The sequence below is a fragment of the Herpailurus yagouaroundi genome, unplaced genomic scaffold (genome assembly GCF_014898765.1).
Source record: "Herpailurus yagouaroundi ecotype Mexico unplaced genomic scaffold, PumYag 100, whole genome shotgun sequence".
In the NCBI taxonomy this organism is placed as follows: Eukaryota; Metazoa; Chordata; class Mammalia; order Carnivora; family Felidae; genus Herpailurus; species Herpailurus yagouaroundi.
Window position 1 is genome coordinate 15,324,180 of NW_024412391.1, and position 18,249 is coordinate 15,342,428.

At 35.1% G+C, this 18,249-nt stretch overlaps 1 protein-coding gene across 3 annotated transcripts in view; it reads right to left on the minus strand.

Moving 5' to 3' along the window:
• The window catches only part of MKLN1 (muskelin 1), a 379,029-nt gene that overhangs the window by 105,468 nt on the left and 255,312 nt on the right, over positions 1–18,249 (minus strand). For all 3 annotated transcript variants that reach the window (XM_040471936.1, XM_040471935.1, XM_040471934.1), the window contains 4 exons: positions 13,627–13,769; positions 12,294–12,382; positions 4,437–4,546; positions 1,421–1,613 (listed from right to left, as the gene is read on the minus strand). In XM_040471936.1, the coding sequence (XP_040327870.1) occupies positions 1,421–1,613; positions 4,437–4,546; positions 12,294–12,382; positions 13,627–13,769 (535 nt within the window). The remainder of the gene's footprint in view (positions 1–1,420; positions 1,614–4,436; positions 4,547–12,293; positions 12,383–13,626; positions 13,770–18,249) is intronic.

The window sequence follows — 18,249 nt, forward strand, 5'->3', positions numbered from 1 at the left end:
AGAGAGAGAGAGAGAGAGAGAGAGAGAGAGAGAGAGAGAGAGAGAGAGAGAGAGTGTGTGTGTGTGTGTGTGTGTGTGTGTGTGTGTGTGTGTGTGTTTTCCATGTGCTCTTCAGGCACTTCAATGTTTAGGGCTTTTCTTTTTTTGGGGGGCGGGGGGAAGGGGATAGGCTCCACCACCTAGGCATTACTGATTAAAACATCAGCCACTGGTGACTGAACTCAGTCTTTGACCCCTCTCCCCTCCCCAGAGTTCAGGGTGGCGCTGAAAGTTCTAGCCCCCTGCACACGTGGTTTGTGTTTCTAGAAATCTGAGTCTATCTAGGGACCCCAGCCACCTGCCATTTCAATATCTAAGACACTCTTATCCCTCCACCAAATTCCAATAGTTTTAGGAGACAAAGACCAAATGTTTATTTGTTTTTTATTACACCATAAGCACGTATTCTGCTCTTTGTCACTGTGAAAGTTAGTGGGAGATTTTTTAAAAGAATGCCATTCTATAACAGAGATCCTTTTTTAAAATAACAAAACAGGGTTGCCAGGGTGGCTCAGTGGGTTGAGTGTCTGACTCTTGATTTTGTCTCAGGTCATGATCTCTTAAGGGTCATGGGATCAAACCCTGTGACAGGCTTGGTGCTGAGCATGGAGACTGCTTAAAAAATATTTTCTCTCACTCACTGTCTCTCTCTCCCCCTCCCTCCCTCCTTCCCTCCCTCTCTCTCTCTCTCACACTCTTGCTAAAAATAAAAAAATAAAAGAAAAATAAAAGAAAATAACAAAACATAAGACTTTAAATATTCAAATAGGTGCCATCATCCAAAACAATTACCTCTGGAGAGTATATCGTGTTCTGATATTCACATTTCTTTCAAAACCAGATTACAAACCACCCAAGAAAATCAGCAATTATGCAGCATCCATACCACACAGATATTTCCAATACAAATCTCCTAATTCATTATAGCTTTCAACTAATAATGTTTTTTGGCATATCCAACTATCCATTATGCCAAATTATGCCATTAAAATTGGTAACTGTATATCAACAAAAATAAGGAATAAATACGCCTCTAACATAGAAGATAGCATTTAAAGCAATTTTTTAAACATTGTTTAGTGCTAGTCAATGTTAGCATTCAGAAATGCATCCTTCCACGGTTTCCTAAGATGGCAACTTAGATTTAGATATGTGAGTTTAAATATGTTTCTTTTCTGTTTTTCAAGTCTCATTATGAACCTATTTTTATATAAAAGAAACGCATAATTCAACAAGCTAACAATCTTTACAGAATGAAAAGACAGGGAAAAAAGTAAACTAATAATTGGCATAAGCTTATATTCTTTTCAAAAAAACTGTTTCTTGTATATACTTGAAGTCACTCTAATAACCAAACTAAGTTTACACGTCTATAACATACCATTTACAGCTTTTTCAATCAATTCTTCACAAGCATCAAAATCACCCTTCAACACCAGTTTATCATGTAGATCTGTTAACATGGGATGTTCCAGGGCAATCCTGGTTTTTTTTTGCAGCGATTCAAAGGCCTCTGTATAGTTGTGTTGTCTAAAGTGTTTTAGGCAAAGGCGAATGGCTTCCTGTTCACGGTACTACTGGAACACAAGAGAAAGTATGAAAAGAAGAGATTTGCTTAGTTATTACTGTAGGCAATAATAAGTGACAACAAACCTAAAGTGAGCGTTTACTATGTGCTAAGCACTGTACTAACACTCTTCATTAGTATCATTATCATTCCCACTTTGAAATGGCAAAACTAAAGCTTAGTCCATTGTAATCGCCTGCCAAAAGTCACAAAGTATATAGCAGAAAGATATGAAAAAGATAAATGTATACAAATATACCCACAGGTATGTATTTCATGAAGTTGAAAGATATAAAAAGATGAAACCAAACCTTGAGCCTGAACTTGTAAGAAAAGAAGCAGAAAAACTGTTTATCAAAGACCACTGAAGACTACCAAGATTATAACGTCTATAGCTTTTACTAATCAGATTGCAATGGTGGTACTGAAAGCACAGAAACCATTACACGATACACAGAAGTCATCACGCTTTTTGTTCCTGGTTCTTAGTAATAAGTTATTACTTGAAAAGCAAATATTATCCAATGTTTATATATTTCAAAATTCACAAACAGGTTTTATGCCTCAAAATGTTCAGAAAGAGATTACTTAAATTTTATAATTTTTTCCATGCCTGGCTACCTTATCTATTAAATAGCTATAAAGTAAACATCTCAATTAACTAGAATCCAAAAAGGATGTTGAGTTTATTAACTCTCTAATAGGATGAATGCCAAAAATACAAGCTCAGATTTTTTTGAAAAAGTAACTTCAAGAATACTTTATGAAATTTCCACAAATTTCCTAAGTTAACAAAATTAATGACAAAAAAGCAATGCATGATGACCAAACAAAAATATGATTTTCTTATAAGCATTATTCTTTAATAAGGCAAAAAATAATACTACCTTTTAGAAGATTTATAAGACTTGAAACACAAATAAGCTTACAGTTGGCTGATTTTTTTATTAATAAAATGTCAAAATATCTTTCCTTAAGTATTACAGTTAACCATGATTTTCCTTTCAAATAACAAAAGATTATTTATCCAAACTAACTTTACATTATTAATTTATTACCCTTGGCCTCTAAATAAAGATTTATCATGACTATCAAGAAACATACTAAACAGTGATACCTTTCAATCATGTTGCCTTTAGGAATGTGAGTCATATCCACATTTTAAGTTTTCTATCAAGTTGTATACAGACACATAGAAGGAGAAAATTTATGAAATAGAATTTTAATGCTTTAAGAAAAACACTAAAACTCAAAGAGGATGAAGAGTTATCTAATTTCTAGAGGTTCATAATAAATGCAGAGAACTTGAAAAGTGAACGAGGCTGAACAATTTTATGCTCTCAAATATAATCTCTCCACAAGGCTGGGGGGTGAACAGGTGAAATGTGCAACTTCCTACAATATCAAGAGATTTGTGTGAGTATGTTAAAGAAAACACACACCCACACACACACCATAGGCTAAAGGGAAAATTTTATTCAGTAACAGAGAAATTTAACCATTATTTTTTTTTTTAATTTTTTTTTTCAACGTTTATTTTTATTTTTGGGACAGAGAGAGACAGAGCATGAACGGGGGAGGGGCAGAGAGAGAGGGAGACACAGAATCGGAAACAGGCTCCAGGCTCTGAGCCATCAGCCCAGAGCCTGACGCGGGGCTCGAACTCACGGACCGCGAGATCGTGACCTGGCTGAAGTCGGACGCTTAACCGACTGCGCCACCCAGGCGCCCCTAACCATTATTTTTTAAAAGAACCAACAGAATTTAGAAGATGTTACGTATGTACTATTATGTGTGTAACACTGTAAAGGTGATTTTTAATATTTAAAAATATTGTCTCTACCTTGAACGAACTTACAGTATGACAGGGAATCCAAGAATATATGAAAAATACAGAAAATACTAAAAGTCGGCATCAATTTTAAGCTGAATATAATCAAATGCCAAAAATAAATTAGTCAAAGACTTCCTCAATTAAACTAACCAGAAAAAAGCTGAAATTCTACACTAAAAACCTAAGAATCTACATTGCTTCCCAACCTTCTAGGAGTAGATCAGTTCACCCCTACTTGAAAATAAAAATAACAGGAAGTGGTGATTGGACTAAAATTTTATTATCTTCTTGACAAGAGAGCCCCGCCCCCCAAAAAGTCATGAGTCGAATAAATATACATCAAAAACAAAAAACAAAGTATAAAGGGTATGCAAAAAACCCAGATCTATTCCTCAATAATTTAAACTCACATTTTTCAGACTGCATCTATTGTATAAAAGAGTCTATGAATACAACTGCTAAATATAATTCTTATACTTCCTATAAGCACAAGATCATAATATTTATAAAAACTATTTCAAATTCTTTAAAAGAAAATATGCCTATTTTATTCAACAAATACAATGGAGTAATGTATTATAAAACCAATATAGAATCAAAGCTAGTCCACTAAAAACTGTGTTTAAATATTTCTATCAATATAGGCTGAAAACAAAATTCAGGGTCAGACAGGTAGTAACATAATGCCAGACCATCTGAGTTTATATGCTGGCTTGGGCACTATACAATTGTGTGGACTTGGGTAAGATACTAAACTCTCGGTGCTCTATTTCATCATCTATAAAATAGGGATGATAACTGTATCTATCTCACAGAGTGGTAATGATTAAATACATCATAAAGATTTCTTAGCAGCTGGCAGAATGTAAATAATAAATGTTAATTAAGCATTACAGTTACTATTATTCTCAATAGCAATGAAGACAAAAGACTGACACATGTCTCCCTTTATAGGAATCAGAAACATAAAATCAGGATTTTAAAGCACAGTCCTACCTTGCTATACCAGTTGAGACAGGGCTGTACTACATCAGGATCATCAATGCCACTAAGTTCAACATACCAGATGCTAAAGTTAAAGCTGGGTCCCCAGGATAAGAGTGGAACTTTGTGAAGATAAAAAAGAAAGAAAAAGGAAAAAAAAATTAACATAGTTCAAATAAAACTTTAGCAAAGTAAAATCACTATTCGAGCCTATTAAAATTCATTCAGCAAATTTTCGGAACATTTTCTAGAAGCCTAACACTGTATTATTAGGTGCTGGGGCTACAGTAAAAAAAATTAAAACAAAAATAAAAATAAAGAAAATATGAATCATGCCATCTAGAGGATTCTTTGACTATAAAAACACTATAAAATAAGTTTAAAGTGCTCATTTATTTACCCCTCTAAAAACAGGACAAGGCTAGATGACTAATTAGGCAAATTTTATCAAACCCACAATAAACAAATAATTACTATATAAATTAAACTATATCAACACACAAAAAGAGACCAAAAGTTCAATTACTTAACAAGTGGCATAACCCTGAAAACAAAACCAGAAGAAAAAGAACTTAAGGCTAATCTCAGCTAACTATATATTCAAAAATTTTTAAAAGTTGCAGAAACATTCTACCAGGTTTTCACTGTAACCAAATGGGAGTTCACTGCAGGAATGGAAGGATGGTTTAACAACAGAAGCTATATTAAAAATTCACAATGTTAACAAAGTAAAAGAGAAATGTGTTTGATAACTTCAAATAGTGCTAAGAGTAAATTAATAATATTCATTTCCTATTCATTAAAAAAACCCTTTTAATATATAAGAAATAGAAGGCAAAATAAAACTACCTAAGCTAGATTTTTTTTTTAATATCAAAGGCCTCAAAAACTGACCTTAACGGAGAAACATTACATGTTGCACTCAAGTGAGGAATCAGACAAAGCCCAATTATCTCTATTATGCAACACTATATGGGAGATCTTATCAAATGTGATGAGAAAAAAAAATGCACATTAAAAAATATTAACACTTGAGAATGATAAACCTATCTTCTTAAATAATTCAAGAGATTCAACAGGAAAACTTAAGTTTGTATGCAAGGTAAACATGAAAATCAGTTTTCCCTCTACTTATAATAACCAACTAGAAAATATAATGAAAAAGTCCTATTTAAAACGGCCAAAAGAACTTACAATATCTCAGAAGAAAGTTTAAAATATGCAAGATCTATTTAAGAAAATATAGAGTTTTACTTAAGAAATGAAAAAACGAAATGACATACTACGTTCCTAAATGGAAAAACTCAATGTTGTAAACATCTCAGTTCCCTTCAATTATAAATTTAATGTAATCTCAATCAAAGTCTCAATGGTACAAATCCATTTTATTCTTTAAAGATTATAAATAATTTCTGCGTGGGGCTCGAACTCACAACCCCAAGAGTCACATGCTCCACTGACTGAGCCAGCCAGACACCCAATATTCATTTATCTCTTGTCATGTAACTGAACAAATTGGTTTTTAAAAAATGAGTAACACAAGAATATCCAAAAGAAAGTAAACTTTCTAAAAATACATAGTAATTATAAGTTTGATATTAGTGGGGGAAAAGGAAGATAAATTACTGAAGCAGAAAAGTATATCCAAAAATCTCAAGGTTCAGAGGAATTTACCTACCACAGGATGAAGGTAACATTTCACTTCAGTAATGACAGAACAAAGTAAAGGTTTTAAACATATGATCCACTGTGTCTTGGGGACCCCTGCAACCTTTTCAGGATGTACCAAGTGGTCACAACCATTGTTTATAATAAGACTAAGATTTTATCATTATTTATCATTACATTTTTAACTGTACTGACATTTGCACTCTTGGTGAAAAGACAATGGTGAGTATAACTTCCGACACATCAGCAGTGCCATGAAAAGCAGTAGCATGAAAATGTGTTAGTATTCTTGATACAGTAGAGACTGCACTGTATTCCTCACCAACATATACTTGCAGTTAAAAAAAGTAAAATACAGGGGCACCAAGGTGGCTCAGGAGCTAAGGTATACTAACTACATCAGTCTGATAAGTGCTCGACTTCAGCTCAGGTCATGATCTCACAGTCCATGGGTTCGAGCCCCACATTTGGCTTTGTGCTGATAGCTGAGAGCCTGGAGCCTGCTTTGGATTCTGTGTCTCCCTCTCTCTTCCCCTTCTCCGCTTGTGCTCCCTCTCTCTCAAAAATAAACATTAAAAAAAATGTTTAAAAAGAAAAGCATGGGGAGGGGGGGCCTGGGTGGCTCAGTCAGTTAAGTGTCTGACTTTGGCTCAGGTCATGATCTCACGTTCGTGGGTTTGAGCCCTGTGTCGGGCTCTGTGCTGAACGTCTGCTCAGAGCCTGGAGCCTGCTTTGTGTCTCCTTCGCTCTCTGCCCCTCCACCGCTTGCACTCTGTCTCACTGTCTCTCAAAAACAAGTAAATGCAATAAAAAAAAGTTTTAAAGGAAAGAAAAGTACAGGGTCACCTGGGTGGCTCAGGCTCAGTCGGCTGAGCATCCGACTCTTGATTTCGTCTCAGGTCATGATCCCAGGGTTGTGAGATCAAGCCCCGCATTGGACTCCATGCTGAGTGTGGAGCCTGCTTAAGATTCTCTCCCTTTGCCCCTCTTCCCTGCTCACTCTCTCTCCCTCCCTCTTTATTTTTTAAAATAAAACAATTTTTAAAGGACAATTCATTTAAGAATGTCTTTGATGACACAATAAAAATTTTTAATAAATTCCTAACATTAAGGACAAATATTTTCAATATTCTGTGTGACAAAATGGCAAGTACACATAAAGCACTTCCACTGTATACCAAAGCATGGCGGTTACCTCAAACAAAAGAACCCGTACAGCTGTGTGAGTTATGAGCTATAATTGTCATTTGTCCCCACCACCACCAATAGGATACAATTTCCTCTTAAAAGAAAAAGTTATAGGCAATCTATGATTATTGAGTTTGGGGTATATGCCAGATATTTATCAATCATTTCAAAGAAAACAACTGACAATATTTGTTGCCAAGGATAAAGTTCAAGCTTTCAAGGAAAAATGAGAATTTCAGAAAATTGGTATCTAAGGGTTGTGAATTTAACTACTTTTAGGCAATTTCTAATGAGACTGATGGTGATATGTTAATGACCATGATTTTTTTAATATTACAGAATGAAATGTTTCCACATTTGGGAGATCTGCATAACTCAGTAAACTGTATTTCTAAATGAACAATGAATGATGTTACAAAACCATGCACGGATAAAAGACTAACTCAAAGTGTAAGATAAGCCAATGGGTTTTAATGTAACACTAATATGGTTTAGAATGAATAATGTAACTATTCAGAAACTAACACTTGTCAAGTTTTAAGTATCAAAACAGAATAGCCATCATATTTGACATCAAACCTATTGATTTCCAAGTCCACTGCTCTCTTTTAGCACATCATGCTCAATGAGGAGCTACGTCAGATGACTTCCTATCTGTGTGAGTGAAGAAACACAAAGGCAGTAGCCACCAGTTATTAGGATATATGACTATTAGGATGTTTAATATGGCTTTCAGTTTACATGTGCAAACGACAAAAATGTCAAAAAGTTTTATACCACTGAATACTAAATTATCATCATTGTTTTGGTGTTCATTCCTTTATGTAGCAGTACCATGTAAAAAGTTGATCTATTACATCACAGCAATAACCATTAAGTAGTAGGAGTCAAAATAAAATAGGATTCTAAACCCAAGGCCAAAAGAACATATAGTCTCTAAGTATAACCAGACATTAGTTAGTAATTTGAAGTTCCAGGTCCAAGTTCAATAAGATTTGGAGGAAAAAAAATATCTTAATATATCTTACTCAAGTCCCAGTAAAATGTTCACTTTATTAAAGACCTTTTAGCAATTGTGTTTTAGTGAGATTTTGTCTATATACTGGATGACCCAACAGAAATATTTCTAGACTAATATTAGTTATAATGCTTAAAACCTTTCAGAGAACAAGAAAATCATATATTAAAGATGAAGAGTATAATTTTTTAACAAATTGAAGGGATCTATAAAGAATAAGCAGAGTAATGTACACTCACTTCAAATTTTACAAATGATTTTTATAGCATTAATAATTCTAATAATACATAATAGACATACTACACATTATATTTCTGAAATCTAGGGGCGCTTGGGTGGCTCGGTTGAGTGTCCAACTTCAGGTCATGATCTCGCAATCTATGGGTTCGAGCCCCATGTTGGGCTCTGTGTTGACAGCTCAGAGCCTGAAGCCTGCTTTGGATTCTGTGTCTCCCTCTCTGCCCTTCCCCTGCTCACACGCTGTCTCCCTCTCCTCAAAAATAAATATTTTTTAAAAAGTTAAAAAAAAAAAAGGAAAAGAAATCTAAATGTGATCTGCAGCTTGAAGCACATGTTCTTTGCTCCCCAATGAAAGATGCCTTTGCTCCCACCTCAAATAAAGATTAGAAACTGCTAATACACATCCTAAGGCTAAGAGTTTGCATCCTAGGGCTCAACCATCAGTTTTCCTCATGGCACAATCAGACACGGATATGATCAGGATCAGTGCTTCCCAACCTTCTTCATAATGACATGCACAGACAGTGATAATGTTTATGGCAAACAAGGATAAGAGCCTGCAGGCTCTTGTTACTCTAGGATCAAGGGGAGGGGGGGTGGTCAACACCTCAGCACAATGAAATGCATCTGTGACACATTCAGTGTGCTTTAGCAGTATCCCTCAGGAAACTCTTATCTAGATGGCTAAAACATCTAGCCATCTAGATGGCTGTTAGAAGATGACAGTAATTTTAAAGTTCTGAAAGATCATCTTAAAAGTTCAAGACTAACCACTCTGAAAGGATGCATCTATTCTCTTATAGAATTAAAAGTATACAAAACATCTAGCACAGTAACTGGCATGCAGTAAGTGCTCAATAAATGTCAGCTATTATTATTATAAGCTATTACTACTATATTAATTTTCCTCTTAATAGTACACTTTTTAAAATGTCACCTTTCCACATGCTTTCATAAAGGGCCACCATCAGGGCACTCACACCCGTCCCAGACTTAGTATTCATTCTAGACTTCTAAATACTTTTGAGGATCCAGAATGCAGGCCCAATCCAGCCAGAGCTGAAGCTTCTCCCTGAAGCCCCCACAACTATCCAGGCTGCAAAAATCCAAAAAATCCACAGAAATCCAAGTCATTCTAACAGTTTATGCCAACCAGGCAAACAAATATCTGCTAAATCACCACCAAGAGACAGCTACACATCACAAGTGCTTTTTCAGAATGACCTTTTAAGAAAACAGTTATAAACTAAAAATACTAACCTAATAGTTTCACATTTACCTTATTTTCAAACAAAACATATCAAGAGAATGTTGAAAAGACTAGAAAGCAAACACACAGCTGACCATTACTAACATCTTTTAATAGAAAAGAAATATGAAGTTATCTAAATATTAATATCCTAAATATCATGAGTTAGTAAGTGCCTATAATCACTTGAAAAGCTCAAGTTAACATTTGCCTGAAAACCATGAAACTAACCCAGGGTTAAGTAAAAGGCATCATTATACTCTGTAATTAAAGGCTGACAAAAAGGGCTGGAAAGAGGTCCAATTTCTTGTCTTCGGGCAGTTGAATGTCTAACTCATCCAGAAGAGACCTCTGTTTTACAAATTTTTAAGAAACTATGCAACTTCCCTAAATAGATATTTATTCACACTTCTTCTAATGACAAATACTAGAAGACTGAGAGCTATAGCAGTACATATTTTCCTTAAATGTAAACCAAAGACTGTAGATATCATGCAAAAAAGCACAAATAAAGCACATAAAAAAAAGAAATTTCACTTTGTATGACAAAGCAAAACAGAAGCTGAAGAAGTACTTTATGGGAAAATGTAAGATATTTCACTACTTGTATACTGAAACACGTAACTATGCAAGGGCTGTAGGAGCCAGCGGTCCACAAACTGAGGAAAGCAGTACTTGGTTAAAAAAAAAAAGAAAAAAGGACCAAGAGTTAAACATAGTAAAAAAATCTGCTTCTTCATAAATTCTCACAGGAAAACAGGAAATAGGTTTTTATTTACAATTATTCATTATAATAACAGAAACTATAGTTATAAAAGAAACTAGCACAGTGGATAGCCCAAATATCCTTTTTTTTTTAATTAAAAAAAATTTTTTTAATGTTTATTATTTTTGAGAGTGAGAGAGAGAGAGAGCACGCGCGCGCACGTGAGCAGGGAGGGGCAGAGAGAGAGAGACAGACAGACAGAATGTGACGCAAGTTCCAGGCTCTAAGCTGCCAGCCCAGAGCCCGATGAGGGGTTCAAACTCGTGAACTGCAAGATCATGACCTGAGCCAAAGTCAGACGCTTCACTGACTGAGCCACTCAGGGGCCCCTGGATAGCCCAAATGTTCTAAGAATAGCTTTCCCTGTAGAGTAGTCTTTATTAAGACCTTAATATATTCTTTTTGCCCAATAGAACTATTTGATTCAATGAAATGAACAGGCCACCTCTTGATAGGTTGGCAATGACAATGAGGTACACTACTTGTTCCAAAAGACGAATTTTTCTCTCTCAAATCAAAACATGGGATTCTAGCTTTTATTACTATTATTCTCTGAAGGATCTAATTCACTCTAATTTTAAGATAATATTGTCATAGTTAGGCAACATAGATACAAATTAAAATTGTCAAGTCCTCAACTTTTCTACCTTCTAAATAATAAATCCTAAAGAAAAGCAAAATAACCCTAAAATTAATAATTTTAAGGAAGCATTACAAATACTGTCTTAAGCTAAATAAATACATGCCTTAGGTAGTATTTTTTAAACATTACAATGCACCATATTAGTGGGCCATAAAATTAGTTTAATGAGGAAAAAAAAAGACAAAAAACAGAATAGGAGGGGCACCTGGGTGTCTCAGTCAGTTAAGCGTTAACTCTTGGTTAACTTTTGGTTAACTCTTGGTTTTGGCTTAGGTCATAATCTCACGGCTCCTGACTTTGAGCCCCACATCAGGCTCTGTGCTGACAGTGCAGAGCCTGCTTGAGATTCTCTGTCTCCCTCTCCCTCTCCCTCTGCCCCTCCCCAACTCACACTGTCTCTTTCTTAAAATAAATAAAGTTAAAAAAAAAAAAAAAGGCAGAATAGGAAATAGCCATAATATATTGCCTTAAGGGATTCATCAGTATTTAGTTTAGAATACTATAGCTTTACAATTTGATGAATCCTCTATGAAACAATCAAAGCTGAAACAAGTCACTTATCTCATTAAACCTTTTTTCTTTTAAGTTTATTTATTTATTTTGAGGGGGGGGAGGGACAGAGAGAGAATCCCAAGCAGGCTCCACAACGTCAGCACGGAGCCTGAAGGGGGGCTCAAGTCCACAAACCTTGAGATCATGAACTGAGCCGAAATCAAGAGTTAGACGCTTAACCGACTGAGCCACCCAGGTGCCCCTCTCATTAAACCTTCTAAGAAAACTTTCAAATGAAAAAATATTTGGAAAAGGCCCCACTTGAAATAACTGTCATTTAGTTATAGATGTATAAAGGATCAGAAAACTTTTTCTGCAAAAGGACAAGCAGTAAACATTTTGTCTCTTGCAACTATTCAACTATGTCTTTGTTGCGCAAAAGCAAGATACAGACTTATATAACCAGTGAATAACAAGTGTGGCAGTGTTCTCAAAATGTTTTAAAAAACAGGAGTCCTGAAGGATTCAGCTCAGCCCACAGGCTGTAGTTTGCTGACTGATGGTATGAAGAATTTATTTCTATTTCAGAATGCTGAAAACCTTACCTATTTTAATGAATCGACAAGGGAACATCTGTTCATCAATTTTATGCTTCAAGGTGAATGTTTCTTTGTTATAATCATTCTTTAAGCCACTGTGAATAAAAATAAGGTTATCAAATCTGACTTTATAATTTAGTAAACACACTAAAACAAATTCAGATCTTAAGGTTAAACAAAATACATGACCAAGACAATGTAAAGTAGTAGTTTAACATGAGAATATAGGTCAAAACTTGTACATTCACATCAACTGCATTGTAACTGTGTTCTCTTAGTTATATAAAGGTTGATGAAAAATGTTCAGTCTTAATTAAAGGATGTGGCTACAGTACAGGGAAATGTGTGATAGGACCTAGTATTCTTAGTGTGTAACTGAAAATGACATAAAATATGTAAGCAGTAAGAAAAAAATTAAAAATAATCACACTCACATCTGTCAACTTAGAGCCAAATATTAGAAAATTCTGATTAAGATGCCAATAATGTTCCTTTTATAGCTCAACAAATTTTCAAAGACAACCTTACTCCATTAGTTTAATAGCATCCACTTCACCCTAAATAAAAATAAATCCATATCACCTAATATAAACAACTAGGATTGAAACACAAGTATTTATGGGAAAGTCACTTACCTTCAGGTTGCCTTATGTCCTAAAACACTTTCATGACTTAAATCAAATGCAGTATAGATGTAATATTTACTCATATAAAATGCTGTGCTGATGGGACATATTATATCATAAATACATTCTAAAACAATATGGTTTTATTTGCCCACTCTACTGGCTATCTGATTTTTCATGATCTATGGGGCAAATTAAGACTTTCATTCCTCGTGGTCTATGTTGTGAAAACTCATATTTACTGAGCTCCTTCCAAGTGGCAGGTACTGTGCTAGTCTTATACCTTTTCTCTTTCTAGTCTCTAATTTTTACTAAATGACCAAAATATTATTTCTGGATTAGGGCAATTGATCTTAATGTTTTAGATAGAGTCTATAATTTTTACAGCAAAGATTTTTATTAATGCTGAAAATACTACTGAGGTCATTTACAGTTCAAAAATAAGACTGAAAAATAAGTAGGAAAAAAGAAACCCAAATTTTATTCTTTCTTTTTTAGTAACAATATTTAGTAGTGGCTGTTGGTTAAAAAAAAAAAAAAAGCTAACTCAAGCCACAATATTAAAATAAGGCACTAGAAATACAATAGTAGAAACATTCTTTTCTCCCTTGAAAGAAAAAAATCAAACCATGCAGATTTAGCCACAAAGAGACAAAACTAAGACTACAACTTGTTTAAAAGAGAACTCTTTCTTCCCCGTAATCATAACTTACCTGGACAACAACTCTGTCATATTTTCTTCATTCATTCCACCGAAGACTTTAAATTTCTTCAAATTGCAGACATGAGTTTTCTCATATTTTCCAAATGTGATGTTCTGGACTATAGCAGGCCTTTCAAGTTTCAGAATCAAGTACTAAAAAAAAACAAAAACAAAAAAACTAAGCAAGTTATATCCTCCTTTGTTTAGAACAGTTAGACAACTTTAGAAGTGAAACCTTTGCACAGTTAGCAGAAGAATGTGTAAGACCCGTCCCATCCATCCTGCACTGATAGACTGTGTTTTTAAAGCTGACGAAGAGAATTCAACAGCCCTGTATAGGCTACCATACCACCACCACTTTCTCCCAGCTAACTACATCATCCTGAACACTGTAGATGAAGGGGGGAGAAAAGGACTAGTAAGCTACCTTCTAATCAAGGCATGCCATTCAGTAAAAGATATACAGACTAAGAATTACCAAATAAAACAATATTAGATTGCAAAAGCAGCAATCACATTTTCTCATCAACTATATTCTGAGTGGTAAAATGTTAAACCTAAAAACAAACTTAGGGGTACCTGGGTGGCTCAGTCAGTTAAGCGTCAGACCTCGGCTCAGGTCATGATCTTTGGGTTTGTGAGTCTGAGCCCAGTGTCGGGCTCTGTGCAGACAGCTCAGAGCCTGGAGCCTGCTTCCCTCTCTCTGCCCCTCCCACGCTCTGTCTCTGTCTCTCAATAATAAATAAACGTTAAAAAAAATAAAATAAAATAAAAAATAAACTTCAGAGATTTACTAACCACCCCTGCCAATTTTTAAAAATTAAAAAACCTGGACCTACTGTAGATATGTCTAATGTAGCTCAAGATTTCCTGTTATACACTAAATAAAATGGAGTCAATTAGGGAATACATTTTACATTATGTAGATTGTTTCATTTATAAAAATCAAGAAGGAAACTACTACTGGTTGAGTATATGGAGAAAGAAGTATTCAGGAAAATGATTCAGATGGCTTTTGCAGTGGCTTCATGCTAATAATGGGTAATACAGGTGACAAATGTAGAAGAGTAAAATTGGTGGTTGGTCCTACTTCCTACCATGCACAGAAAATGAACTCAGAATGGATCAAAACCGATCCAAAATCAGTTCTTTAGAATCAAAGATCTAAATGGAAGAGCTAAAACTATAAAGTTCTTAGATGCGAATAGAGGTAAATATGAGATTCTGGATTTGGCAGTGATTTCTTAGATATGATATCAAAAGCACAAGCAACAAAATCTAAAATAAATTGCCCTTCGTTAACATTAAAACTTTTGTGCATCAAAGGATACTACCAATAAAGTGAAAATATAACCTACTGAATGGGAGATACTCCTCCATTGCTTATCTGTTCTCTAGCATACAGTTAGTTGTATCCTTAAGAAACTTTGAATTAACAAAAATCATATTACCATACCTATTACTTTGATATGGATAAAAAGAATAGCAATCTTAAGTTTTCTGTGGCAATTCTGATAATAAATTTGAATTGCTACCTAAAATGTGAACAATATATAAACAGTTGTTATGGTGTAGTGGTTAAAGCCTTGACTTCACAGTCAGTGCATCAGTAGAGAGGCTTTTAACTTGAAATAACAGAAGGTCCTATTATAGTGGGTTCAAACAAATCAAATCCCTCCTTCCCCTCTCCCCCAAAACTAGAGTTAGACAGCTTCTGGTGAAAGCTGAGTGGCTCACAATTGGCTGACTCGGAGATGCTCTTGATTTGTTTTTAAAATTTATTTAAATCAGGGGCGCCTGGGTGGCGCAGTCGGTTAAGCGTCCGACTTCAGCCAGGTCACGATCTCGCGGTCCATGAGTTCGAGCCCCGCGTCAGGCTCTGGGCTGATGGCTGGGAGCCTGGAGCCTGTTTCCGATTCTGTGTCTCCCTCTCTCTCTGCCCCTCCCCCGTTCATGCTCTGTCTCTCTCTGTCCCAAAATTAAATAAAAAAAAGTTGAAAAAAAAATTTTTAAAAATTTATTTAAATCAAAGTTAATTAACATAGTGCAATAATGGTTTCAGGTGTAGAATTTAGTGATTCATCATTTACATATAACACCCAGTGCTCATCCCATCAAGTTCCCTCTGTGGTACCCATCACCCATTTATCCCATCCCCCACCCACCTCCCCTGCAGCAACCCTTAGTTGATTTTTTTTGTTCATGATTGCACAGTGGTTGTTTCAGTCTCAGATAGCAAAGAGGTAGCTTTTTTTTTTTTAAAGCAGAACTGTAATCCCACAGTAAACTTCTGCTTACATCTCAGAATTTTGTCATGTATCTACCTTTGGCAGGAAGGTGGCTAGGAAAAACTGGGTTGAAAATGGTGGTTGGGTCAGCCAACCAACAATATCAACCAGACTGATTTTTAAAGTCACATCTGTCCGTGATTAGTGTTGTAATGATGGTTAAGTTAATTAGCCTTTCTAAGCCAAAATTTCCTCATCTTTAAGATAAGGATAAAGAGGATACTTATTATTATTATTATTATTATTATTATTATTATTATTAAGATACTACTTCTATTTCTCTTATTCCTACTAAAATGAGAATGCATGTAAAAATCTGAGCAATGTGCCAGACAAGGGAGTTTAGTGCTCACAAGATGTTAACTCTGATTTTATCATCATCATTATCATCATAATCTTTCATGTCAACATCAGCTTCATTCTTTTGTGGAGGTAAAATTGACATTACATAAAATTGATCATTTTAAAATGTGCGTGTTAGTGGCATTTAGTACATTCACAGTATTGTGCAACTATTCTATCTATCTAGTTCCAAGGTATTTTTTATCACTCCATAAGGACGCCTGATAGTGTCTCCTGTTTCCCTTAACCCAGCTCCCGGCAATTACTAATCTGCTTTCTGCCTTTATGAATTTACCTGTCCTGGATATTTTGTATAAATGGAATCCTATAATACATAACCTCCTATATGTGACTTCTTTCCCTTCGCATGTTTTTGAGGTTCATCCATGTTGTAGCATGTAACAGTACTCCATTCCTTTTTATGACTGAAGAGTATTCCATTTTATAGAAATGCTTCATTTTGTTAATCCATTTATCAGTTGATGGGCATTTAGGGTTGTTTCTATTTTGGCCATTGTGAGTAGTACTGCTCTGAACATATGTGTACAAGTGTTTGGATACGTTTTCTCATTTCTTTGGAGTATACACGTAGGAGTAGACCTTCTGGGTCGTATAGTAATTCTGTGTTTAACTTTTTGAGGAACTGCCAAACTATGTTCTGTATCATCTGCACCATTTTCATTTCCACCAGCAATGTCTGAGAGAGTTCCATTTTCTCTGTGTCCTCAGCAACCATCATTATCTTCTGGGTTTTTTTTGCTTTTGGTTTTGTTTTTTAATTATAGCCATCTTAGTGTGGTGTGAAGTTGTATTTCTTTGTGGTTTGAATTTGCATTTCCCTGATGATTAGTAATACATCTTTCTATGTGCCTGTTGGTCTTTTATCTTCCTTGGGAAAAAGGCTGTTGAGGTCCTTTGCCATTTTCAAATTGGGTTGTCTTTTTTGTTGTTGAGTTGTAAGAATTCTTTATATTTCTGGATACTAACCCTTATTAGGTTTATTATTTGCAAATATTTTCTCCCATTCAGTAGGTTATATTTTCACTTTATTGGTAGTATCCTTTGATGCACAAAAGTTTTAATGTTAACGAAGGGCAATTTATTTTAGATTTTGTTGCTTGTGCTTTTGATATCATATCTAAGAAATCACTGCCAAATCCAGAATCTCATATTTACTTCTATTCGCATCTAAGAACTTTATAGTTTTAGCTCTTCCATTTAGATCTTTGATTCTAAAGAACTGATTTTGGATCGGTTTTGATCCATTCTGAGTTCATTTTCTGTGCATGGTAGGAAGTAGGACCAACCACCAATTTTACTCTTCTACATTTGTCACCTGTATTACCCATTATTAGCATGAAGCCACTGCAAAAGCCATCTGAATCATTTTCCTGAATACTTCTTTCTCCATATACTCAACCAGTAGTAGTTTCCTTCTTGATTTTTATAAATGAAACAATCTACATAATGTAAAATGTGCTCCCTAATTAACTGACCCCATCTCCATCTTTCTCATTAACCCACACTCCCTCTCATTCCTGTCTCCTCCTTTCTCTAGTCATCCTTTAAAGTCTCAGTTTAGACGTCAGTCTCCCCTGACAGCTGGTTAGGTACAATGTTGTAACTAATATTAAAAATGAGTTTTTATACATCTGTTGTGCACCATCCATCACTCCATATATGATACCCTGAAATCCAGCAGGAAGTTGTTACATATATATAATTTTATTAATAACCAAATCGAATTTTTGTTATTAAAAAGTTACATAAATAGGGGTCCCTGGGTGGCTCAGTTGGTTAAGCTCCCAACTCTTGATTTCTGCTCAGGTCATGATCTCACAGTCATGGGATCAGGCCCTGCACTGGGCTCTGCACTGAGCATGGAGCCTGCTTAGGATTCTCTAACACCTTCCATGCTTGCTTGCTCCTCCACCCCACCCCCAAAAGTTGCTTAAGGAAAATTTAAACTCTCTAATCGGAAGCAAACCATAATAATTTGATAG